The sequence below is a fragment of the Lissotriton vulgaris genome, chromosome 5 (assembly GCF_964263255.1).
Source record: "Lissotriton vulgaris chromosome 5, aLisVul1.2, whole genome shotgun sequence".
In the NCBI taxonomy this organism is placed as follows: domain Eukaryota; kingdom Metazoa; phylum Chordata; class Amphibia; order Caudata; family Salamandridae; genus Lissotriton; species Lissotriton vulgaris.
The window spans coordinates 366,223,161-366,249,359 of NC_141693.1; the positions used below are offsets into that span (position 1 = coordinate 366,223,161).

At 44.7% G+C, this 26,199-nt stretch overlaps 1 protein-coding gene across 1 annotated transcript in view; it reads right to left on the bottom strand.

Moving 5' to 3' along the window:
* TMEM82 (transmembrane protein 82) overlaps positions 1–26,199 on the bottom strand; it is a 124,889-nt gene that overhangs the window by 90,542 nt on the left and 8,148 nt on the right. The window contains exon 2 of the mRNA XM_086921696.1: positions 15,163–15,235. Within this exon, the coding sequence (XP_086777822.1) occupies positions 15,163–15,235 (73 nt within the window). The remainder of the gene's footprint in view (positions 1–15,162; positions 15,236–26,199) is intronic.

A 26,199-nucleotide genomic window follows, 5' to 3' on the forward strand; every position in this document is an offset into this window, starting at 1 on the left:
GGCACATATGGTGGATAGTGATTAGAGGAAGTTGAGCCCAACATTAGTGGAGTCTCACTTCAGTACTCCATCCCAACACCAGCCTTTTACTTTGCCAAAACACACCACAGGTAGAGATTCCCTATGGTGGAGACCCTCAGATACCCTTAGAGTAAGGGATTGCTTAGTGGACCATGAGATAGGGGGTAACCATGCCAGTGCATATACCACCTCATATGGCCACTCAGGCAATATAGGCTTACCTGGTCAAGGATAGCCTTATCTCCTTTAGTTTGGGGGGGGGGGGGGTTATGTAGGAAGGTGGATATCTGACTATGGTTGCCCCCAACTTTTTGCCTGGTGTTTTGCTGGTTTTTCGACTTAGTTGACCTGGGGCCCTGCTATTCAGGACCCCAGGCCCACTGCTCTCTCTGTAAAATGGATTCCATGTACTCTAGGTACATATCTAATTGGATACTGAGTCACCTTATCAGCCCCTGTACAGTGTACCTTAGGTACCCAGGGCATAGGTGCATCCAGGGCCTACCAGGGGCTGCAGGATGTATTATGCCACCCCTGGCTGGCTATCCAAATCTGACACAACTGGCTGCACGACAGCTGGGGCAAGGTGGTGTAAACACCCTTTGCTATAGGTATAGTATCTCTATATCTAACCCTAAAATGGACACTTATATTCCTATCAGTCACTCCTATGGCAGGCCTTGTCAATCCTGAAGGCAGAGTGCTTGGAATTATGTGAGATGGTGCTCTGGCATGAGCTGAGCCCGTTTGCAGCTTGCGGAACCAAGTCCTAATAGCTGTTCCATGATAACGCTATACCATATACTCTTAAGTGCATTATGAACCTCGAGGTCAAATGCTAACTTTGGTATAGCATTAACAAAACATGTCGAGTAAGGTGTCATACAAATTGGAATACTACCCCCTCGCCAATTCTGGCGACGGGGGTAGCATTCCACCCTTCTAGAGGGACAGAACATGTATGTAACTGTGAACCCCGGTTAAAGTTAACTCGAGCCTCAGCATCACAAAATGGATGCTGCCACCACAGACACAAGTCTGACCTCCTGCTGCTGGGAGTCCTTCCAGCGAGGAAGCTCGGACAAAGGGTTTCCTGCTTCGGGAGGTGCTAGCACTACCCCAGACAGGATTTTGTGTATTAGGTAGGCCAGGGCTGAAAGGAATGAGACATGCCTGGGGCACACAAGGTGTCCCTGTGCATATGCCGGTCTAAACCAGTTCCTGGGGCACTCCAGCCCCAGAGCTGGCGCAAGACCGGACAAAGGAAAGGGGGTGTAACCACCCCCCTTCCTGGTCCCACCCAGAGGAGGGACCTAGTCGTAGTGCAGCCCCCTTTAGCTGAATAAAGGTAGGAGCTGGTCCCATTCCAAATTAGAATATCCTGATCAACTTCACAAGAAGAAACTCTGGACCTCGACGTTCTGCTCCACAGAAAACAGAAGGAATCTCCCTTGTGGGCAAGGAGTGTCCACCTTGCATCTGCAGGCACCATCAGCCTACCACGATTTCCCTTTGTCATCTTCCTGCAAAGGATCCAGACTTCAGAGCCCGACGAGACCCGGATTACCAGACCTCTCCGACCTTTACCTACAACTCCAGCACAGCTGAGACCCGTGGGTGCGACGAGACACGTGGGACCGGCCATCTTGAAAGAAGCAGCACTTCGCTCCAGCATGACTCCTGAGGTATCCTCATCCTAGTGCTTTGGGGACTGAGAAGCCCCGACCCCGAGCAGCTCCTGCACTGAAGATCAGCCCTCCAGCATCCACTAGATCTGCGTGGGGCCCTTCTGCTTGCCTGCTGCTCGACACGTTGTCTGGTCACTTGCCGGCTGGCTTGTGGCCTCCTAGACGACGAACACCGACAACTTTGCTGCTGGTCAGGTTGCTCCCGACTGGCCCTTTCTCCCTTCCAAAAGAGGAGCACTCCGGACTCTCCTGGTCCACTCCAGACGCCGTTTCCACTCACCGCGTGGGTTGCCTTTGCCAAGGCCTGTTGAACCCGAATCCGGAGACGACACTGCCGACAGCGAGAGCCTGCGTGGGACAGCTCGTGCCTCCATCCTGGTCGTCTAAGACACCGCCTGGTCCACGTGGCTGCTGAGACAAGCGTCCACCTTCACCTGATCGCGACAACAACATCTGGTTCCACTCCTGGTTCCACTCCAGTCACTGGCTATTGACTTTGAACATTGTCCCCTCTGCTTTCAGGTTCTTCTCTTCACCAATCCACCCTTGGATTGCACCGAACATCTTCCTCCTGGTCTTTCTTCAAGGCTCCATAGACTTCGACGCGGAAACCCGACACAACTTCGCACCTATGCACCCGCAGCCTGTGGGTGAGGTAACACGAGCATTTCGGTGCTCCAGGGTAGCTTGACTATCCTAGTGTCCAGTTCCATTGTCATTTCAGTCCTATCTAGTCAGGAACGTCCGTACTCACCTTTTCTTTAAACTGTACTGTCCATAGACGTTTTTACACATCTCGCATGTGAGTTCACACTCTGCACACGTGCTCCGTGGGCCTCCTATTACCTACCTCAAGTTAGTATAATGTGGTCCCAGCGATCCTACAACCTCTGGACAGCTCCATTCCTTTAATCGACTTTCACATTCCACTTACTTAGTATATGGTTTGTCGTGCCCCTAGGGCACCATTGTAAATCGTGCAACTTAAACTTATTTTTCCTAAGAGTTTGTCATGTCCTTAGCCCTCTGACCTCATAAAGAGTTCAGAGGTGTATGTTAGTTAATAAATAACTGTTTATTTTCATAACAACCTGTGTGGTGTCCTTTTCATTTGGTATTCAAAGGTTATATGTGGTAAAACAGCTGGCTTCACATGCCATAAAGAGTTTAGCCTAAAGACTGCTTTTGTCCACGCTACTAGGATAGCTGGTCTATAAGGTTGACTTACAACCAATCACCATAAGGGTTGTTTGGACTGATACAAGGTGATCACTAGAACTAGTGAGCATCATATATCAGGCCAACTTCTCACACCTATGTGGCTAGGTGTCTCTCCAACTTCATTGAATCATCAGATTACTTGGAGCCTAACCAAGCCGGCTTTTGACCTATGCATTCAACCGAGGCTGTGATTCTTGTAGTCCTGGATACCATCAGATCTAACGCAGGCAGGGGTATCCATCAGGCCCTCATGCTCCTGGATTTGTCGGCAGCATTCAACACTGTCGACCACAACATCCTGCTGAACCGTGTCGAACAGGCCGGCCTACGAGGACCCGCACTAAGTTGGGTCAAATCCTTTCTCACCGAACGCACTCAAGCAGTAAGGCTTGGCAATTTCACCGCCCCCAAGCTCACCTCCACTTGTGGGATCCCTCAAGGCTCCTCCCTGTCCCCGCTCTTGTTCAACCTTTACCTCAGGCCCTTGCTACACTGTTTAAAAAAACAGAAAGGTCACCATTTTTAACAATGCCGACGATCTGCAGCTGATATTTCCACTGGACTACCCGGACTCTGTTGCTGAGTTTCAGGCCACCATGCTTCACATCCAGCGGTGGATGTATTTGAACCACCTGAAACTCAACCCAGGCAAGACGGAATTGGTGCTTCCTGGGAAAGACGAGACCAGTTGGGGCCCGCACTACTGGCCGATAGAACTTGGGCCTCCTCCCACTCCCTCTCCCTCTGTGATTTGTTTCGGGATAATCATTAATGCTTATCTTTCACTTAGAGCACAGGTGGGAGCAGTGATCTCCTCTAGCTTACATCAACTGCAAAAAAATCAAGAAAATCAGCCATTTGCTGACCCACTCCGCTATCATACAGGTGGTGATAGTTCTGCTACTCTCACGCCCTGATTTTTCTAACTCTATCTACTAGGTCTACCAGCTTTTCTAAGAAGACGCCTGCAAATTGTTCAAAATCAAGCGGCCAGACTTACCCATAAACAACCTAAATGGCTCTCAGCCAGACCCCTGCTATCGAATCTCAATTGGCTTCCTATGGCCCAGTGTGTTGCCTTCAAGACCGGCTGCCTGGCCTTTAAGGCCCTACACGGCAAAAGCCCCAGATTCATCAATAGCATGATCTTAAAGTATGCGCCAGTACGAAGTCACCGTTCGGCCCACCTCCACTTGCTCACCATCCCTTCCTTTAAACGGAAGCAGCAAGGTGGCTCCCATTTCTCCTACCTTGCCCCTAAATTCTGGAACTCCCTTCCCCGGACACTCAGGAGCTGTGACAATATCCTGGGCTCCAGGAAAGCTTTGAAGACCTGGCTGTTTGAGCAAGCATATGCATAGTCACCCTGCTGCGACATTCTGTACGATTTGCGCCATGAAACCTACGGGTGACCGTGCGCTTTAGAAGTTGTTATTAACATACATAACTTTAGAACAGCCACACGCAGTTCAACAGTCAGTTTAGATGAGAATATCTCGGAAGGGGCAAGCATTCTTGATGCCCTGTGTTGCAATGTGTGAAGTCCTTGCGGAGCTGTTAGCTGTAAGTCTGCAATGATCAATCACTTGGCCTGGGGCTCCAAATCAAACGACCAGATACAAATAATTTAGACGGTCTTCAATTTGTTGCAGACAACCAACTGTTGGAGAGAAAAATCCACTTGATAATTCATGTGTTCGGGGGTGTTAACTAAGGTATCATGCAGTTATTGCTCTTTAAGAAGTCAGTTTCAGAAGGAGAGCTAATAATTTTCCACTTGGAATATCTAGCAGGAACTATGGAAAAATACAACGTCACATCTTCATTTATTATAAAAGGATCAATTAGAATAACTACACTCTTCTTGCTTGCACTACTTAAAGCATGTAACTACGGAGGCCAAAAATGCAGTAAACGCACCCTATTTTCAAATGTATATTTTGTATTAGAACACACACAATCTATATAATAGTAACAACAGCAAAGTATAGCCTCAGTGTGCCTGTGTTTTAATTTTAAATATGTTTGCATTCCATTATCCTTTTTCTTTTCAAGGCTTTCCTGTTAATATATACGCAATAATAATAAAAAGGTCACGAACGAGGAAGCTCAGAAACTTGGCAGAAAATTCAGCTGTGCGACCTGCTGCCTCTGCCCATCAATGCCAGGGATATGGTTAACCAGACATGCAATATGATGGATTTACAGGTATATGTGCACTAGACTCGTTAAGGATTTGCCTGGCTTGCATGACTGTAATGCCGTCCATGCGAACGGCAACAGACCACTTACAAGTTTTTTTTCGGGAAGGGGGCGTTAGGGGTTAAGAAAGAACACTGTTCCAGCTAGGCTTATGTACAATACCTAAATTGAGTTTGGAAGTGCATGTGTATAGTAAACAAATTATTTCCTTGTCCTCAATAGATTATTTGTACCAATCATAGGAAGAGAACACACCATGCTTTCAAAAAGGTTGGCTTTTAAGTCCTGCTATTATTATCTTTTGATTACCGTTTCTACTTTGGTCACTTTTTTGGCAACCATGAACACACAAAGGATGGTGGTGTGTCGACTTAGTTACTGTAATACATTTGCTTCCCTTTCAGGAGGAAACAGAGCATCGCAGATTACAACCACGGAGCGGTGGCAACGCCGGAGTTATCGTTTCCACTCCCTTTTCTTAGTGACACGCTATTATTAATCACCCTCCTCCCACTACCCGCGAGCCAAGCAAGTCCGCAAGAAAAATAAACAAGAGTGACCCAGGCTGACCGTGCTCACGATGCACAATGTTTAGAACAGCGGGGACTGGATGCTTTACTGACAGCGAAGTAAGGCATCCAATCCCCGCATGTACATCTACTGTCTCTTCTGTCTCAACGCGTGCACGCTTTGGAATCCGTATCGATTCCAAAAGGCCCTCGTCAGGACGAGAGCAGGGCATGCGCGCTGCTACTGCCAGTCAAGACCTAAAAAGAAGCATCAAGGAGAAAGAAAGATATTTCTCCTAGTTATGCTTGGGTCTAGGAAGCATACCATTTTGATGTGCTCCACGTTTACAACTCTTTGTAAATCTGGGAATGCGCCAAAATCCATAGGTCTAAGCATGGGAATGATAATACTCCACCCGTGGAATGCCTCCCTGCCGTTCGGTGACACAAGGCAGCAATATGCACTGCCATGCGTTACTTTGGATTTTTAAACCACGCAGAGCCACGCAACCTGGATTTGCATGGCTTAGTAAATCCAAATAAAGGACTTGTGTTGCCTTATGAGGACTTGCGTCGTGCAATGGGAAGGACAACACAAGCTTTTATTAAATCTGGTCCTAAGTACGGACCTAAGTTTAAAATATATATTTAGATCTCGCCGATAACTATTGGTCAAGTGAAAGATATCATTGGCTCCACTGTGAATTTTTTCTCGGGCTAGCATGGCAACAAGACACGCAACGTTGTCATCAAAAGCAAGAAAAAACAACCACCTGTAGCAAGATAATAAAGTCGCACATGATAGCAGATAGGTAAACTTTGACACTAAAAGACATACAGAATTTACATCCATAATAGGGGTGGAAAGATACCATCTCACTTCAAGTTAGATTGCTTCCCCTAACGAGTGAGAGAAACTACAAATGGAAAATGGAACAAGAGTGTGAGAGAAAGAGCAAGAGGGAGAGGGAGATAGGGAGGGGAAAGAGAAAGCGAGGGAGGGAAAAGAGAGAAAACAGTGCAAGAAAAAATGTGTGCAAAAGGAGAGAAAATAAGTCCTAGAGAACACCACACAGCAAGAGAGGCGGTGCAAGGAAGTATGATGGTGAGATATTGTGAGAGAGGGAGACAGAAGGGACGGAGAGCATTCAAGAAAGAGATAAGTTATCCACTGTACTAAAACACATACAACACGGGCCACCATTAAAAAAACACAAGCATTGGCTTAGCCAACAGGCCTTGCCTTTGGGCCCTTTAAGTAGTTAGCCATGCAACACATTACCCTGGGTGCTACAACATCTACTGTTACTTCACGTGTCACTGGTGAACGGCCACACACACCTAAGGATGGGCTTCTGTGCTATTTAATGAAAATATGATAAAGTCTCTTCAAAATTCAAAAAAGTGTATTTCTTTAACAAGGAAGCTTTGACACTAATAGTAACATTATAGCACTGCATTCTTAAAAATTATTCAGACAATAGGGGGAGCTTCCTTTAACTTTTTCTGCAAGGTTACCAACATCATCATTCATGATACTGCACCAAAACTCACAGATGGAAAGAGCCCAACCAAAGGTCACGCCACTGATCTGGTTAATGGCAAATATTCTTAAAAGTCCAGTAACTCACACACACACTTGCAGTCACATATAAGTACTAAAATACCTCTGCAACCAAATAAAAAATACATTGCCTAGGATTCTGCTGTAGCAGTTAAAATATACAGCATTACTGCTGATTTTTTCATTAGCGCAGAATTACAATATGATAGTAAAGTCATAACTTGATGGAAATCCTATGAGCCAAATGTGCTAGTAAAGGACTGATGGAAACCAACCTCAAATACTTGTAGAAAAAAGTGCAGCAACTTTATTGTACTTTATTTCTGCAAAACTCTAAATGCAGAAGTAATGCACAGTGTAACATTATTACTTGGTACTCATATTTCCGCAATGCAATGTGTGAAGAGCTCATCAAGTTAACTTTTTTTGTCCATGTTCTGCAACATTTTGAGAAATGTTAAATATTACCCACATACTACCAGTCGGGGTCGAATCACTGTCATATAGCATCATCATAATCCTGGCAGTCGGAGCGGACAAAAAAATACTACTAATACCATTATGGAATTAATCAAATGATACAAGGAGTTCCACAGAAAGGCATTTTTATATTAATTGCCCAGGAAAATACACGTAGATCTGTCCCTCCAGTGTATATTTCCATAATTTTCTCTTTTGTCGTCTGGTATGCCTGTTACCCCCTGCAAACTGTGGATTTGTGTGCATTCTCACTCACACAGCATCATTGATGTAACCTAAATGGCTGTATATAAAAGAGATCAGAATCCACCTAGGACATGTCCGACTGACGTGGTCGCCATAGAGCACAGAACTGAGAGGACTTCAGAGTGTTCTGACCTAGCCTCAGCATGTTGCTGCACAGCATTTTTGGAGTGAGGATACAGCAGAGCAGTATTGTATTTCAAGACCTCCCTGCCACAATGGTCTATAAACTTATCAGATGGATAACATGACAGAGAAGACTTGCACATAATAAGGATATCATCCCCACCCTCTCTGTGATGCGTATTTTATGTACAAAAACACTCCTATATGTGTACAACAATTAGGAAGCACTCAGCGCTTTTGGTCACCCCAAACTGTGTGCACATGAGAACAGCATCACCTGACCCCACTTTAGGGGCCAGAAGTCGATACAAAGATACCGCAACTGACTACTTGTTTAATCTCCAATGGTTGTGGTAGATTGGCGTGGGGTAAGGTAGATTGGGGTGGAGTGTGGTAGATTGAAGTGGAGTAGAAAAGGGAAGATTGGAGTGGGGTGGAGTGGGATGAATTGAGCTACATTGGTGTCAATTGTGTTGCAGTGGGGTGGAGTAAATTTGAGTAGAGTGGGGTAGACTGCAGTGGAGTGGGCAATTTGGAGTAGAGCGGAGTAGATTGGGTGGATTGCAGTGGGGTAGATTGGATTGCGGAAGATTGTGGTTAGATTGGAGTGGTATAGATTGAGGTAGATTTGAGTGGGGTAGATTGAAGTGGTATATATTGGTGTAGGTTAGATTGGAGTCGAATTGGGTAGATTAGGGTGGAGTGTGCATATTGGAGTGGTGTCGGTGGATTTGGGTAGACTGAAGTGGAGTGGAGTAGACTAGAGTGGATTGGGGACAAGTGGAGTGGGTTAAATTGGGCCAGGGTGAATTGGGGTAGACTATGGTGGAGTGTGGTAGTTTGGAGTAGGGTATATTGGGGTAGAGTGAAGTGGGGTAGATTGGAGAGGACTGGAGTGGGGTAGATTTGGGTAGACTGCACTGGAGTAGATTGGATTGGGTTAGATTGATGCAGATTGGCATGGGGGGATTGGGATGGATTGGGGTAGACTGAAGTGGAGTTGGATAGATTGGAGTGGGGTACACTCTAGTGAGGTAGACAGGAGCGGGGTGGGATAGAGTTGGGTAGGGTGGGTGGAGTGGATCAGGGTAGATATGGGTAGGTTATAGTGGAGTAAGGGATATTGGGGTGTAGTGGGATAGACTGGGGTAGAGTGGAGTAGAGTAGATTGGAGTGGGGTAGATTGGGATACACTGGAGTGGGGGGGGTACATTGGAATGGGGCACAGTGGGGTGGGGTACATTGGATTGGGGTATATTGGAGTGGAGTGGGGTATATTGGGGTAGATTGCAGTGGAACGGGTAGACTGGGGTACAGTAGAGCAGATTGGGTGTATTGCAGTGGAGTAGTCTAGAGAGGGGTAGATTGGAGTGTGGTAGACTGGAGTGGAGTCAGGCAGATTTGGGTAGATTGGGGTATGGCGGAGTGGGTTTGATTGGAGTGAGGTGGGGTAGACTGAATGGAGTGAGGTAGAGTGGAGTTGAGTTGGGTAGAGTGGAGTAAAGTGGAATGGGGTAGACTGGAGTGGGTCAGACAGGAGTGGAGTACATTGTAGTGAAAAAAGTGGCGTGGATTTGGTTAGATTATAGGTGGGTAGATTGGAGTAGAGTGGAGTGTTGAAGATTGGAGTGAAGTGTGGTAGATGGGGTGAAGTGGATTACATTGGAGTGAACTAGGGTAGATTGAATGGAGCTAGAGTAGAGTGGGGTAGATTGAAGTGAAATAGAGTGTGGTGGGGTTGCTTGGGGCAAAGTGGGGTAGACTGGAGTGGGGTAGATTTGTGTGGTGTGGGGTTTACTGGGGTAGGCTGGAGTGGGGTAGATTGGGGTATAGTGGAGTGTAGTAAAGTGGATTGCTGAATTGAGGTAGATTGGAGTGAAATAGACTGGGGTAGATTGAGGTAGATTGGAGTGAGGTGGATTGTGGTAAACTGGAGTGGAGTGGGGTAGATTGGAGTGAAATAGACTGGGGTAGATTGAGGTAGATTGGAGTGGGGTGGGGTGGATTAGGGTAAACTGGAGTGGAGTGTGGTAGATTGGATTGGAGTGAGTTAGATTGGGGTAGACTGTAGTGAAGTTGAGTGGATTTGGGTAGAGTAGATTGGATTGGAGTGGGGTGGAGTGAAGTGGGGTAGATTGGAGTGGGATGTGTGGAGTGGAGGGCATAGAGTAGAGTGGCGTATAATGGAGTGGAATGGCGTAGAGTGGGGTGGGGTGGCGTAGAGTGTCTTAGAGTGTAGGGGCATAGAGTGAGTGGCATGTCTTAGAGAGGAGTGGCGTGCTGTGGATTGGAGTGACGTAGAATGTCATAGAATGGAGTGGCATGCCATAGAGTGGAGGGCAGTGCCTTAGAACGAAGTGGTGTGACAGAGTGGAGGGGCAAAGAGTGGAGTGGAGTGTTGTAGATTGGAGTGGTGTAGAGTGGAGTGGCGTAGTGTGGAGTATGCATGGTGTGGTACGGCACCGCCATTACAAACAACACATTTTTCAGTTGAAATTACCATTTAACCCTTTCCATGCTCATGACGAGCTCAGCTCGTCATGATGCACGGTTGAGCTGTGCTGATGACGAGCTGAGCTCGTCATGAAACACTGGCATCCTGCATTCTTCAGCACAGGAGGGGAAAACACCTAGCAGCGAAGGTGTTAATTTGCACAGACATACAGTTTTATTGCACACAAATGCTAATGTCATAACCTAGGGCATGAATGTGTTTTGATCGTATTCAAATATTTGTTTCCAACACACTTGAGAATTTTAATATATTCTGGAATATCAGAACAGTTCATTTTCAGGTCTCGCACCTGCGAACCGATCACGAAGCGATCGTCTCTGCGAGTCTTTATTGTAATCAGTTCTGCTTTCAAGGAGTCAAGGGAGACAGGAGACAAGTGATGTGCACGCGCAACCTTGCTAAATTGGATCAGGTTGCGCGTGCGTTCACAATCTCCTGTCTCCCTTGGCTCCTTGTAACCAGACACACATGCACGCACACACAAATAGAGAACACCCCGCCCCCCGCCGCCGCTGCGCGCACACACACACATACACACACTTCCTCTCCCTCTACCCCCCACACTCCCCCCTCACTCACCGGGCTCTTTTCGCATGTCTCTCTTCCTCCGCACCGGGTCACTCTCAGTGGTAGCAGGCTCGGCGTTTCTTCTCCGCGATCCACAGCTTGCAGCCGATGTGCACGCTCACGGCGACGGCGTCTCTTGCGCTCCCACCGCGGTTTCGGTTTCACACCCAGCGATCCAAGAGTAGCTGTGTGAGCTCTTGCTAATTGTTTGATTGGCTGTCCGGTCTCGGAAGCAGAACTGTGAGCTAGGATTGGGCGAGAGAACGTTAGCTCGCCGTTCATTGGGTGTGAAGCTGCTGCACGCGTCCATCTTTCACCTGTGGCCAGGTTTTATGGACTCAGAGTGCCGAGATGTAGTGTTTGTTACTGAGCGACTCCGAGTTCCACAAACTTCTGGACCAATGGATCTGTAAGAGGGGTCTCGAAACTCAGGTCCGAAGCCAGCTGTAATTTCTACGAATGGGACCCGCGCTGGTGAGTAAGGTAACGTGGGCGGGCTTTGGCTTGTTACTCGGTGTAGGCACTTTAGTGAAAAAACAAAGTGATGGTGATGATGCTGTAAGTTTGTTTTGTTTACTGCCCATCTTTGTGATTACGATGGGTTCTGTTAGTTGATGGTGCATCACTGTGCATTCTACAGCTGCACTCGTGGTGCGTTTCTATTGGTTAGTGATGCAGCGCTGATGAAGAACTGCTTTGTGGTGTCGCAGCACTTTTGATCATGCCAGATTAAATGGCTGCTAAAACACCAAAGTATTGTGAGTGCAGCGCAGTGATGCTTGTGTGGATGATGGTACGTTACATTGTAATGTTGCACTGACTTGTGATCGACGACTCATTCCTGAATAGTGATTTACGCTTATGAATGAATAATTCACGACCTACTTGCCCTCCCCTCCCCACCACACCCAGCCCTGGGGCTCTCGGTGTCCGCAGCACCCTGAAGAGCGGGCCGTTACTGGTTTGCAGCCATCTCTTTGCCCCTCCCTGGACCCCGCGGATCTTCTGGGCTCACTTATTTTAGCACTAAAGCAACCCGGAATTTCCCATAACGTTCATCTACGTGTCTCAAAACATTTACCAACAACACTCTGTTTTACTTGCTGAACACACTGATTAATTCATGCTTACCACTGGCTCCTCCCGACACAGCTGCCAGGTATCCATATCCTCACGACATGTGACACGCTTGGGCAGCCATTCCTGGTTTTACGCCAGAAATGCTGTGCTTTCTTGGACATGTAGTTTTGCTTTCGCATGTGGAGTTATGGGCATATGGTTACATGGATGCAGAGGGCTGTACAATACAAAACCCCAGAACTGTCTGAAACACCAGACCACTTGCAGCTCTGTTTCAACTACTTGGCATTAATATAGAGAAGATTGCAAAGTTAACAACGTCCAGAAGCACCCCAGACCGTTGTATCAAACTTTTTTTATTTTTTTACTTCTCACCCTGTGTTCACTGTTGACTCGCCTGTTGGCTGCGCCCCCATTTACGGACTCTAGATTATCTCCAGGGTAAATCTCTTTCCTGTGTCAGTGAGGGGCTGTCCATTATCAACAGTTTTCAAAGTGTCGCCCCCTTTTTTTGCCTTTCATCACCGCTGGGAGTTTGGGATTGTTACTACCCCTCACCCGCCCGGAAAGACCTCCCTCTAAGCATCACATTGTATTGTATTGTAATTGCATTTATATCATGCTTACTACCCCGGACGAGGCATTAGTCGGATTTTGTTTTGTCTCTGCAGTATTTTGTTGTGGCATTTTTTGGCCCAAGTAATTTAACTGTGTTGCCCCCACTAGAACATGTATTCTCGGGGGAAAAAGCCCAACGCCCATTTGTATCTATTACTGCCCACCCTCCTCTCATCATTTAGAGTTGATGGAGTTGGTGACGTGGGGGCTAGTAGCTTTATTACGCCTACCTTGGTCTATAGGGTGCCTCAAGGGGCTTTGGGCTCGACGGCAGAGCCCACTGGGTGCCCATGCCAGCTTCTTCCATGCCATCTTGCCTGGTATACAAAGAGTGCCAGCTCTCCCCTCCGTAGACCCACTTCTTCAAAAGAAGAACGGACGAGGTACAGGTAGGCTTTTTAAAATGTATTTATTAGTTTTCACTTTTATATAGCGCAAACTTTACCCGCAGGTATCGGAGCACTTTAAATCAGCATGCTTATAACAAGCAAGACTAGCACTCTATATTACTTCCAACTTTGCTTAGCATAAGCAACAGCTAACCATTCACAAACAATGTTTATATACCAATTACAAATTAAAAAAAAGAAATTAATGCAAAGCATTGTCATTTACAATGCCAGTAACTCAAACTTTAATGCTGCGAGACCTATTGCATTGTAAATGCTTGTTGTTCTATGCTAGAAAAATGCCTTCCGTTTCACAGCAAGATTGTGACTGACATATATTCTCTCACTTTGAAGCGAGTGTAAGAAAAGTAAACACCAAGGCCCTCGTGTACAAAAATTCAATGTAAGGAATCATATAATTGCAACAAATAATGATTCTCAAGTTGCCATTACTTAAATGTAATGTAGAAAATTAATTTGTTTGAAGTGGTCGCAATTTGTACACTTACTTCTAACTAATCCATTGGGTTTTTAGAACCGGCCTATGTATTAATAGGTTGGCTCTCAAACTACTGATCTATAGAAGGTCATTATTCTACCTACCTCATTAGTATGCATTAGGTAGGTCGTATGTTGTGATCCCCTACATTTGGCTACATTCTCAAGCATGGTGGCCTGCTGGGGTCAGCAGACCACCATGCCTGCGATTGCTTTTAAACAAAGCATTTTTTTTAATGCAGCCCATTTTCCTTAAAGAAAATGGGATTGGTTTAAAAATCAGAAAAAGGAAAATGACAAAAACCTTTTTTATGACCAGGCAATGGTCTCATGGTCTCCCTGATGAATAGATACTCACCTGAGGCATATGATCATCAGGTACTACTGAGACCCATGATTCCACCTGGGATGAATAGATACTCACCTGAGGCCCATGATGAGCAGGTACAACTGAGACTCATGATTAGACTCAATATGAATAGAAACTTGAGGCACGTGATGAGCAGGTACTACAAAGACACTAGTTTAGACAAATCATGAATATTCATCTGAGACACAGAATTGTCAGGTACTTCTGAGACCAATGCTTTCATCTTAATTAACAGATCCTTACCTAAGGCATATTATGAGCAAGTGCAACTGAGACCCATAATTCCACCTTAACAATGGCACATGATGATCAGATACTGCGGAGACCCATGATTCTACCTGTAATGAATAGATACTTACCTGAGGCACATGCTGAGCAGGTACTAATGAGGTCCATGAATGGAATCATGAGGAATAGACACCTGAGGCACATGATAAGCCGGTACTACCGAGACTTAAGATTAGACTCCTGATGAATAGATACTCACCTGAGGCACATGATGAGCAGGTACTACTGAGACCAAGGCTTTCACTTGTAATGAACTGATTCTTACCTGAGGCACATGCTGAGAAAGTGCTACCGAGACCCATGCTTCCACCTCAACAATGGCACATGATGACCAGGTACTACTAAGACCCATGATTAAACCTGTAATCAATAAATACTTACCTGAGGCACATGATGACCAGGTACTACTGAGACCCCATGAGTCCAACCATAATGAATAGATACTCACTTATTGTTGAGTGGTTACTACTGAGACTTAGGCTTTCACCTGTAATGAACCAGTTCACGTCACGAGCAGGTACCACCAAGATTAAAGTTTACACCCCTGACAAAGGTACTAATGACACCCGTGGTTCCACCTGATACTTACCTGAGACTCATGATGAGTATCTGCTACTGGGATTCATGAACAGACTCTTGATGAATAAATACTTGAGGCGCATGATAAGCAGATTATACTGAGACTCAAGATTAGACAATTGATTAATAAATACTCACATGAGGCACATGATGAGAAGGTACTACTGAGACCCATGTTTAAACACGTGCTGAATGGATACTCACTTGAGGCACATGATGAACAGGTACACCTTCATGAAGCTACACAGGATTGAGACAGCACAGGCAGCCACTAGACCTGAGGAAACAAATGGTGGGAAGTTGAACACCTTCTCATTTACACCAACGAATCTATGGCTACACTCCCCTGCCCCCATATGACCTCCTCCTGTCAATAATATATATTATTTAATATTTGTCAAATGTCAATTTCTTTATTTCAGCCTAAAAGGCCATACCAGAGCAAGATAAATACACAAATAAAAAAATATATGAAAGCAAATAACAATACAGAGCATATAAAAGAAAGAAAAAAGATCTGGCTAAATATACTACAGTAAAACCAGGATAACATATGGTAAAACATTAAGTACACAGCAGCATTAGGCGGGACACCATGTTCTGCCTTAACCTCCACATAGACATCAAATACATTGAGACTGCAAAGACATTGGACTGGCTTGTATTACTTCTGAGTATTCCAACGGCGATGCTGTAATTCCTCATACCCAAATTACGACAAAGTGGCAAAATACACTTTTTCCTTGGACCATGATAGGCTGGACAAAATAGAATTACATGTAAAACCGCTTAGTTCACCCCAGATCAGAAGAGGCATGTTTTGTCAAAGTTCTCAGACCTCCATGCAGTGGTAAAGGTTTGAATTGGGAGGATCCCTAGGCAGAACTTTAAGTACAGGGTTCTGGCAAGGCGGGTTCCACCTCATCCAAAAATGATTCAACGCAGCAGTATTTAATATCTAGTGATGCCCGCCTTGAACATACAGCTCACACCCAGAAATGAAGTGCAATTAGACCCTGGCAAAAACCCATCTGGACTATGCACTTTTTATAGAATAATACTGTGTGGCTCATCCGAGGGATTATGTGTTTAAGATAATAGTGTGTTTTCAGTTACTGCTGGTCAGTCTATCCCCCATCCTTTCCTAATGAGGATTACCACATTCTTTCTCCTTTTGAGGGAGCAGGAGTAGAATGTGTGAGTGTGAGTGCCAGTGGGAGTGGAATGCCCCATTGTGCATGAAACTGCCTGCCTGTCAGGCCTGAAATTATGGTCCTGCCTAGGGTCACCCGGTGACTCCATGTCAACATGGCACAGTGATTCCAGTGTTGGGATTTCAATTGACAAAACAGTGCATTTTGGGAGCTATGGTATTGGTGTGATTCAGTTCAACCAAGGGGAATAACATAGCTGAAATCAATGATTTTAAAAGAAAACACAAGGCATGGAAAGGAAGTGTCCAGGTAACATAGAATTATCTGGCAATCCAAGTCTTACCCCTTAGATGTAAAATGTGACCCAGGACCCTTATTTGTTAATAGAGAGTGCACCACAGAATTGCAGTTATCCGTTATCCAATCCAATCCAATACAATCCAATATTTCTTTATTTCGGCCCTTTAGACCATAAAAGATACAATAAAAACATTTAAAACAGATAAAAACATAGAATATATGGGAAAAAACACAGTGCGGGGGAACAAAGGACTAATTGAATCAGTTCATAATGGACTCTGAAAATAAAACCCAGTTCGCTACAGTTCAGTGCAGTTCATTCCACAGTTGAGAGTTAAAAGTTACCCTTTCAGTATTTTTCCCCTTATCTGCCACATGGCCATTAAGTACTTGGCTACAGCAAAGACAATAAAGTGCAAAGTGCTTGTCTTCAGAATTCTGTCCGATTCTAAATAGTTTCTGAAGCCCCAATTCCTGCATAACGGGACTAGCCAGTACTTTCTCGGCTTACTGTAGGCAGGGCAGAAAAACAGCACGTGTAGATCGTCCTCCACATTCAGGTTACACCCAGGGCAGATATTGTTGGCCAACGTTGTCCATTTGCTTGTAAAGGATTTGAGGGGCAGTGTGCCGGACCTCCACTGGATAAAGAGTTTCCTTGTGGTGATGGAGAATATAATGTCCATGTATCCTTCAAAGCAGAAGGAACTTTTGGTGGCCAAGAATTGTTCGGTAAGGGTACCAATTTTCGGGGCGCACACGTGCGAAATCAGGCTCTTGTCTTTAAAAATCTTGGTGAGCCTTTTGCGGGACAAGCCTAAGCAACCTCCTTCAGGGTTATCCCACAGTTATCGGTCTGTCGGGTGAAGATGTTGGTAATAATTCACTGCCCATCCCAAGGTTTCACTGATGAAAGAAAAATATCAATGATAGCCCTGCTGGAAGTAATTGACCCATGACTGTGCGAGTATCCAATGGTAGCACTTCAGAATATACACATGTTGGAAGCGCAATTTGGCTTCTAGTTCTAGTAAGTGATGACACTGAAATCGGTCTCATTTTGGAATGAGTTGTTGAAATGAGCAGAATAGATCCTTAGTAAGAAATCACATAGATATTGTATATTGATCTCATTACATTATGTTGGTACTAAAAAACAGTTTTATACTTAGCCAGCTTTTGTGAGCCATTTAGGCTCTAGCTGTGGCTAAAAAGCAAATATTGAGAGTAAGTTAGTCGGATTCTGTTCCCATAGTAAAAAGCTGTAATTTAGGAATTCCCCTTATATCCAAATTACCAAAAGCATATTATAAGAAACTGGACTTGTTACATAAATGGGAAGGGATTTACATTTGAATTACATATGATTGGAGTTGTTAAAACGGACAATCCACTTTTTCATGTTTTCTCTTTTACTCTTTTTCCTTTCTCTCTTCTTCTGATGTTCATGTCGCCCTATGTTGTTTCTTTATCTGGAATATGATGCCTTTTGTTCGTATACATATATTATTGGTGGCTCAATGATTGTAAAATATTTCTGCCTGGATATGGGTTACAGTTTCATAGTTTGCGATATGAAGGGTCGTTCTTTCTCCAAATCCTTTAGCAAAATATAGGTGTTTATAGTCAACAGAAATGGATTGAAATGATTTGTCTCCACCAAGCTTCCCTGATATCTTAGATACATTCCTTTTAGAGCTCAGGCTGATACCCTGCGTTGTTTGCAATGGATTCGCTGGCTCGCCCAGCAGCTAATCAGACCAAAGAATGTCGATTTCAAATCCAAAGGGCCTCACTCTATTTTGGAAAAAAGTGGGACTCCTTCCTCAAAAGGGTCATAAATACCAAAATCACTGAGAGACAAATGTGTAGCACATAAATTCCACCAAGTAAAATGCAAATGCAAATGGAGGCGCTGTGTGCCTTATGATTATCCTGTTCTTCAGTTCAATGGTTAGTGGCACCCACCACATGCACATACACATGGCATTCACCCCTTTGATCTTCACCTAACAAAGAAAACTAACCGAGCCTAGCAGAGGCGGCTAAATGGATCTCTGGCCAGGTAACATTAATACAAGGATCTACACTGCCTCTCTGTCTTTCACTGGAATCAAAGGGCCTACTTTTGAAGAGAACAGGGTTCCCCCACAGATGGCTTCAGTGTCTCTGGGACTAATTACAATGAGGTGCACAGCCAGTGCACTTCCATAGATCCAGTTTACCCCAGCGCCTGCCTCAGTAATGTGACAGGAGCAAAAAGGGAGAAGCACAACCAATACAAATGAAGGAACGGCCCTTGAGATAGAGTTGGCTCAAAATGTGCACTTGTGTAAGGTGAGTAATATAGAGGTGGCCTCAGACGTTTCAACAGGTCATTCTATAATATGAGTGCCCACCTGGTGTGCAAAAAATGGGGGGGAGGGGGGGGGCGAACCCATTTGTAGCATAAGGCCAGACTTGCCAAATGTGGAACTGGGGAACCAGGTTAGAATCTCGGCGTCAGCTCAACACCCTGTGATTCTGGGGAAATCATTAAATCTCCCTGCGCATAAAAAAAAGACAAGCATTGGAAATGCAATAGGTCTCGCATTAGAAAAGTTGGAGCTATTGGTCTTGTAAATGACAAATATTTTATTTATTTGTTGGTTGTTTAAAATAGCTAAATTGATAGTTTTGTCATTTACAACGCCAATAGTTATAACTTTTGCGAATGTGACACCTATAGCATTTGGAATGCAACATGTTTTGTATTTACGTGACTTAGATGGCAGCTCTGGTCGTTAGGCCACATCTCTAGAGAGCAGGAGAGTGCAGCAGGGGAGAGAAGCACAGTAATGCAATAGGTCTCGCATTAGGAAAGTTTGAGCTATTGGTATTGTAAAGGACACATTTTTTATTTATGTGCTTGTTTTGAAAGTAGCGAAATTAATAGCTTTGTTATTTACAATGCCAATAGTTTTATCTTTCGCAAATGTGACACCTATTGTAACACAATATGTGTTGTAGCACTGAGTGGTGTGAGGGGTGTGAGGGTGAGGGGGTGTGAGGGTAAGGGTGAGTGGGTGTGTGAGGGTGAGGGTGAGTGAGGGGGTGTGAGGGTGAGGGTGTGTGAGGGTGAGGGTGAGTGAGGGTGAGTGAGGGTGTGGGTTAGGAAGTGTGAGGGTGAGGGTGTGAGGGTGACTGAGGGTGTGTGAGGGTGAGGGGATGAGGGTAAGGGTGTGTGAGGGTGAGGGGGGGTGATGGTGAGAGGGTGCGAGGGTGAGGGTGTGTGAGGGTGAGGGTGTGAGGCTGAGTGAGGGTGAGAGGGTTGTGAGGGGGGGTGAGGGTGTGAGGGTGAGTGAGGGTGTGTGAGGATGATGGGGTGAGGATGAGTGAGGGTGTGAGGGTGAGGGTGTGTGAGGGTGTGTGAGGGTGTGTGAGGGTGAGGGTGTGAGGCTGAGTGAGGGTGAGAGGGTTTTGAGGGGGATGAGGGTTTCCTTTCATTTGCCTCTTTTGTTAAGGCCTATAATTTGCCACCGCAGCAATGCGGGGGGAACTGCCCTCCCTCCCTCCCGCTCGAGGTAAGTGAAGACAAGCCATCCATCTCCCAGCCCCCTTTATTCTCCTTTCAACTGTATATACAGACGGGGTCAGGCAGTTCACGCACAGGAAATAAGCCATTTTGCCATGGAGCGAATTTATGCAATTTCTGAACTGTATTTTTTTTTAAATGCCTACGACTTTACTATTTAAAGAGGAAATGACAGACACCTTAAAAAAACTGAAGGAAGTAGGCAGAGTACTGCTCACCAATAGTTATAGTCAAAATAAAATGAGAGTGCAGAAAATAACCGCTGAAGCAAATAGGCGCTGAAGAAAGTAGACAGCAACTGAGATAAAAAAAGCACGCTCATGTCGTAAGCGCACACGTAAGAGTACCAAAATTGAGATCAAGCATACAAAATAGGGAATGAGATGAACGAGGTAGAAGCCCACTTGGAGGTAATACAAAGGGGACATCTAGAGACCGGGGGAAGTAGTGAAAAAGCCAGGGCGATGGGGCGGAGAAATAGAAGGAGGGAAAGTCGAGGTGCATGATAAATTAAGAATTAAGGCAGAGAGAGGAGAACGAGGGCGAGAGCGAGTAAAAAATCATTTGTCGGACTGATGGGCGAATGGATTGAGAGGAAAGGTGGGTGGATGAATAAATTGATGAGCTGATAGGTGAGTGGGTGGGCGGATGGGTGAGCAGGCTGATGGGGGGGAAGCCGACAGAAAGACGCGAGAGTAGGAAGACAGACTGCTACACAGCAGTAATGAGTGTAAGAGAAGTAGGCAGAGTACTGCTCACCAATAGTCATAGTCGAGTGGCGCATAAGGAGTGTGGAGACACTGAGCGACATATACAAACACCAGAGAACAGAGACAGACCGAGTGGGATGATTAATCATATTAGATGCTGGCAAATGTTTCATATTAAAACAATGTCGCTACTATTAAGTTCCCGCAGCCGCCCATTATTAAAAGTCTGGGCTGTGCTGAGCTCACTGTTCAGAGGGAAGAGAAAACAAGACGGAGGGCATTGCTGTGGGGAGAGGGGAGGAGAAATGCGACACGACCGCAGCAGGGGGCGGAGCAGGGAGAGCGGCGATGGGGGAGAGACACGGCCTTACGGCCATGAATAGTGTAAAGCAGCAGGGACCTTTGAAGTGAAGCTAAGCTTCACTTCAAAGGTGTGGGAGGAGTGCTGCTAAGGCAGAGCGCACGCTGGGGGAAGCTTGTGGGGGGGAGCGGGAAGAGCTGCTGGGGAACAGATGGCTGGCGATTTGATGATGTGCACGCGCATTTTTGGTCAATGTGCTTGTGCATTGACCTAAAAGCGCACGGGCACAGCATCAAATCGCCAGTCTAGGTAAGTCTTGTTTAAGCCCCTATAGTCTTGCTCCGCTCAATGCGCATGCGCATTGAGAGGCAAGACCTAAAAAATTAATGTGACCTTATGTAAGACAATTGGTTCTCATATAGAGCTGTACAATACCTTCAGGTCACATAGGCGCTATACAAATTGAAAAAAAGAAAAAATGTCCCAACTATGAAAGCTCGAATTGCCCAGTTATACTCCAGCCTCATGTAGCCTGGGGCTAATCTGAACTAGCTGCATCACCTAGAGGAGATGTGGCAGAGCTGCCGACTTTGGGGCGCACCAGGTTTGAATCCCGGCATCAACCTCTCAATCTCCCAAACCTAAAAAAATTCCGACTTTGTGGTATATAATGTGGTGCTCATGTAAATTGCTCTAATGACCTTGGGCCAAGTGTGTACTGTTAAAAAGGCTTTTTTACTGGGCTGACTGCAGTTTACAGATCAACCCTGGCTATACTGATACTAACCGTCCATCAAATGGCACATTTGTTTTAAATAAAAACAATAAAAAATAAATAAATAAAAAAGGTTCGCAATTGGGTGCACAGACCTCTGCAGTTCCTTCTTCTGTTAACCAGCTAATCCCATCCCTGTGTTTCCGGCATGGACCTTTTACTAGTTTGCATGGTTTTCTTCCTTCCTATAACCTCCCGGAAGTAGGCCATTCCCTTTATAGTCAGACTGTTTGCCCATTTATCTTTGAATATGGGTCAAAGTCTGCGAGCTCTTTGATTTTAGCACAGATGTTTACTGTTGGATCAAAGCCTCACTGTTAAGAGATAAACAGAGCAGCATGCAAATTCTGATTGCTGCTTGTTAACAGTAGTGGCCGGGGGATTTGACCTATATACCTGCGCACAGGCGGAGGCGTAGCCTGGAAAATATACACCTTCCCACATGTGTTATTCCATCATATTTTTTTAATTTTCATTCCTCCTGGCTGTGGTACATGGATCTTTCAGCAGTACTGTGTTCTGGCTTCAGAAAGGACTCTAATTGTTTGTTCTGCCTGTTGTGTACCAATATCACATTTATGTCACGTGAGGCAGGGCGGTTTCCATCATGTCAATCATCTGAATGCTTGAGTAGTTCAGTGGAGAACACTGAAAACAGACCACTGAGTAGCATATCCTCTCTTTGCTTAGGTCAATTGATCAAGCGAGCCTCAGATTGGGTGAGCCTCAATTGACTATACGCAAACGCATCAGCCTACAATAGAGGTTGACGAAACAGAAAGGTATATTTGGCTTTGAAGAGTAACAAGCTGGACTGTTACCCCTGCGAATTTTAATGTGTATGCAACAATGAAAGCAGCTACTCTTTGAGTTGTGAAACCTTGGAACGATGTTGACTCTAAAGTTCAAAATCCATGTCCACGCTTGTGGCGTTGGCCCACTGCTGGAAATGGCTGAAAGGGTTCCTGAAGGATTTGTGTTAGATCAATGAATATGCAGTCAAGAAATCAATTAAAGGGCATTGAGGATACCGGCATATCACACAACTAATGTTCAAGTATTTCCAACATGAAAATAAACAACAACAGCTGAAACCATGGATTTCAGTCAATGGTATGACATTCTCAAAGTTAGTTAAGAACATCCTGTTCACTATATCAAGGGTGCTGTTAGAAGCAAGTCATTCGTTTCCTTTAACCTGCAGATGTTGGATTTTATCTCTCACTGTCAAGTTTAATGTCGGGCCACCTCAGGTGCTGACTGTAGGCCACTCCAGGTGTTGACAAAGGCACCGCCATCTTATGGAAACATCCAACTGGTTCTATCGATAAAGACCGCCCTGCTCTGGCTCGACACTCCCAAATGCGGCGAGTAGTGTTTGAATCTAGCCCCCGAGCTCAAAGGTGTGTCGAATGTAGAACTCAGAGCTGGGATTTGTAGTGGTGGCAATACCGGTATCGCAAACAACAACATGCACATGTTCTCACAGCTCATAGAGCTGACATGACTAAGAAAGCCCATCAATGTGGCGATTTCTTACATTAGTGTTAGTCTAACCCCAGATGTGTGACACTTCACAGGGCTGCTGAAGTATGAAGATATGTTGCAGGTTTGGAGGAGCTTTGTAAAAGACTCTTTCACTCCCCAGTAAAAAGCCAAGTTGGAAATGTAGCAGGGATAGACGGTTTCACATAAGACCAGTGAATCTGGAAAAAAGTGATTATGTCTGTACCCTTAGCTGAGGTCAGAAACAAGGTGAGGAAACCAAATAAAGTTGGGAATGAGAAGAGGGATCTCCTAAACATTCTTTCTGCAAATTATTTTTGGCCCGTGAGTCGCCACCCCAACACTTTGGGAATCCCAAAGACACAGGGTGGTTGTGTTTCCAGGTATGCTTACAAGCAAGGAGTCAAAGTGAATATTTATGAAGCATTTCTGCATATTTTCATTTTTTGTAAAAACACAAATGGGTCTTCTTGAAGCCGCCCTGGGCTAACAAAAAACAAAAGAAAAGACATAAATGTATCACAACTAAAAAGCCAAATACTGAAATTCTGAAGCACTTTAACAGAATAAATCACATTATAAAATTGAATTTGGAAAATTGGTTGATTTTCTGGCTTCCAACTTAAATACACTGGACAGAAATTATTGTTAAGGAGAGGCAAACAAATATGCACCAAAGATGGCATTATGCATGGCACAAACATTGTGAATTTCCTTGCCAGAGCGGAGCATTTAGCAGGTGTGCTACAGTATATTATGTTATTATGAAAAGAAAATGTCCATAAATAAAAATAATATAATAAGCAGGCTATGAAGACAAAAAGTCATAAAACATTTTATTTTTAGGTCAATATAAAATAATATATATATATATATATATATATATATATATATATATATATATATATATATATATATATATATATATATTAAATCATCAGTAAAAATGCATTGTGACATAACAATTAAGAGTAGGACCCGACTATAAATTGAGCTGTGCAATATCCCCAGGTGAATTACTGCTCCACCTGATAACGACTGGCCCGGTATTCCCGCACTGGGCTTCCCCGGCTGAGGGAACCCCGGATTCGATTTAAATGCGCAGTAAATCTGCTTAGTAAAATCACTTTCGACTTGGGCTGCAAATGAAGGCTTGGCTTAACCCTTGGACATGCCCGCCCTCCTTTGATTGCAAATAGGATGTCTCATTCCAGGCCACTTACGCCTCTTTCCTTGTTCCTCTTCCCTACTCCCTTTCCTCCACTTTTGCCTCACACTACCCCTCCTGGCCCACATGTATCCCCTGCTCTCAGAAGGTAGCTAACGTGTGAGCTTTAAACCTGACAGAATTAGGAATTCCGTCTGGTAAATCCAGCTCCTCTGTTATTCCCCATTACGTAGAGTTAAAGTCTCAATCAGACAGAACTGGTGAGTAACACCACGTGGTACTGGGCTAAACACAAATAAGTCCAGTTCACCGGAGTAAGGACAAGAGACACTTAGAGGAAAAAAGACAATGGATTCAATAAAATGTGTAAATTCAACCTGGGTGGGGGAGTATATGCTGCAACCAATTGTGAAGTTGTGTAATGGTTTTAATCAATATTTAGTTGTTAAAATTGAAGATGACAATAACAATATTTTTGGGAAGTGAATTAGGTTGTATCAGCATGGAGTTAGATAAAGAGGAATATGGATGTGGATGGATTAAGGATATTAGGGTTGGGCAATTAAACTATTTACTTTTAAAATTTCATTTGTCATATAAGTTTAGTTATTGTAAACCACATAATGTTAGTTAAAACGTTAGTCTCAGCAAAAATGACATTTGATGCATCATCACGTTACATTTCGAAACGTGGAGAATACATATTTTAATACAGAATACAGAAACTGATTAAGAGTTAGTATCCCACCCGGGGGTACCACTCCACCTGAGCACTGCTGGTCTGGTGTTTCTGCACCTAGTTTCACTCGAGCAGGAGCAAAGCCCTCACTTTACCAGCCAGTAATTCCGGTGGGTAAAAAAGTACGAGGCGTTGGCTCAGCGGCCAAGCTTCGTTCCACCGCTCCAGGTCGCATTTTTCTATGGAAAGGGGGAGCCTTCAATACACCCCCACCAGAACGAATCTTCCTTTTCCTTCTCGTATACTTCTAACCTTCTTACCACCACCCTTCCCCTCACGGAAGCCCCTGCTTCAAATTACCACCCGCTTTGAGATAGCAAATTGGCGTGATGAACCCCACAGAATTGGAAATTCTATGTATCTTAAAACCATGACTGCAGTTATTTCCAATTCTGTGGAGTTTAACTTGTACAGGGTGTAAACATGGCCAGAGAAATCACCCCAAATCTATGCACATGTTTATCCCTAACGTGTTATATGGGCCTTTGTCTATATCAGGGGTCTCCAAACCGGTCCTGGAGGGCCGGATCCTTGCCAGATTTTTAAAATAACTACATGTATCTCAATGGGGATATCCCAAAAATCTGGCATGGATCCGGCCCTCCAGGGCCGGTTTGGAGACCCCTGGTCTATATGAAGAGAGAGACATTTTGCTTAGTTTCTATTCCTGGTGGAAGTTAGATATTTTATGAGATAGTGTGTGACCAAAATCAGTAGATTATTACAGCAAAAATGGAAACTGACTGAATGTTAAGCAATGTGACCAGTATCCAACATCAACCTCTATGCATCTACACTAGTGCCTCTTTCTCCTGAAACCCCCTGAAAGTCACTGAATAATATCTGCTGCCTGGATGGCACGGCCCAGCAGGACACATTTCATTGTAATCTGAGGAACCGAGATCTAGAAATGTCAAATGTATTTAGGGGATGTACATATTGGAAAATATAAACTTTGTCTAAATGGAGACGCAAACGAATTGCATGAGCAAAGTATAAGAATCATCCATCCCT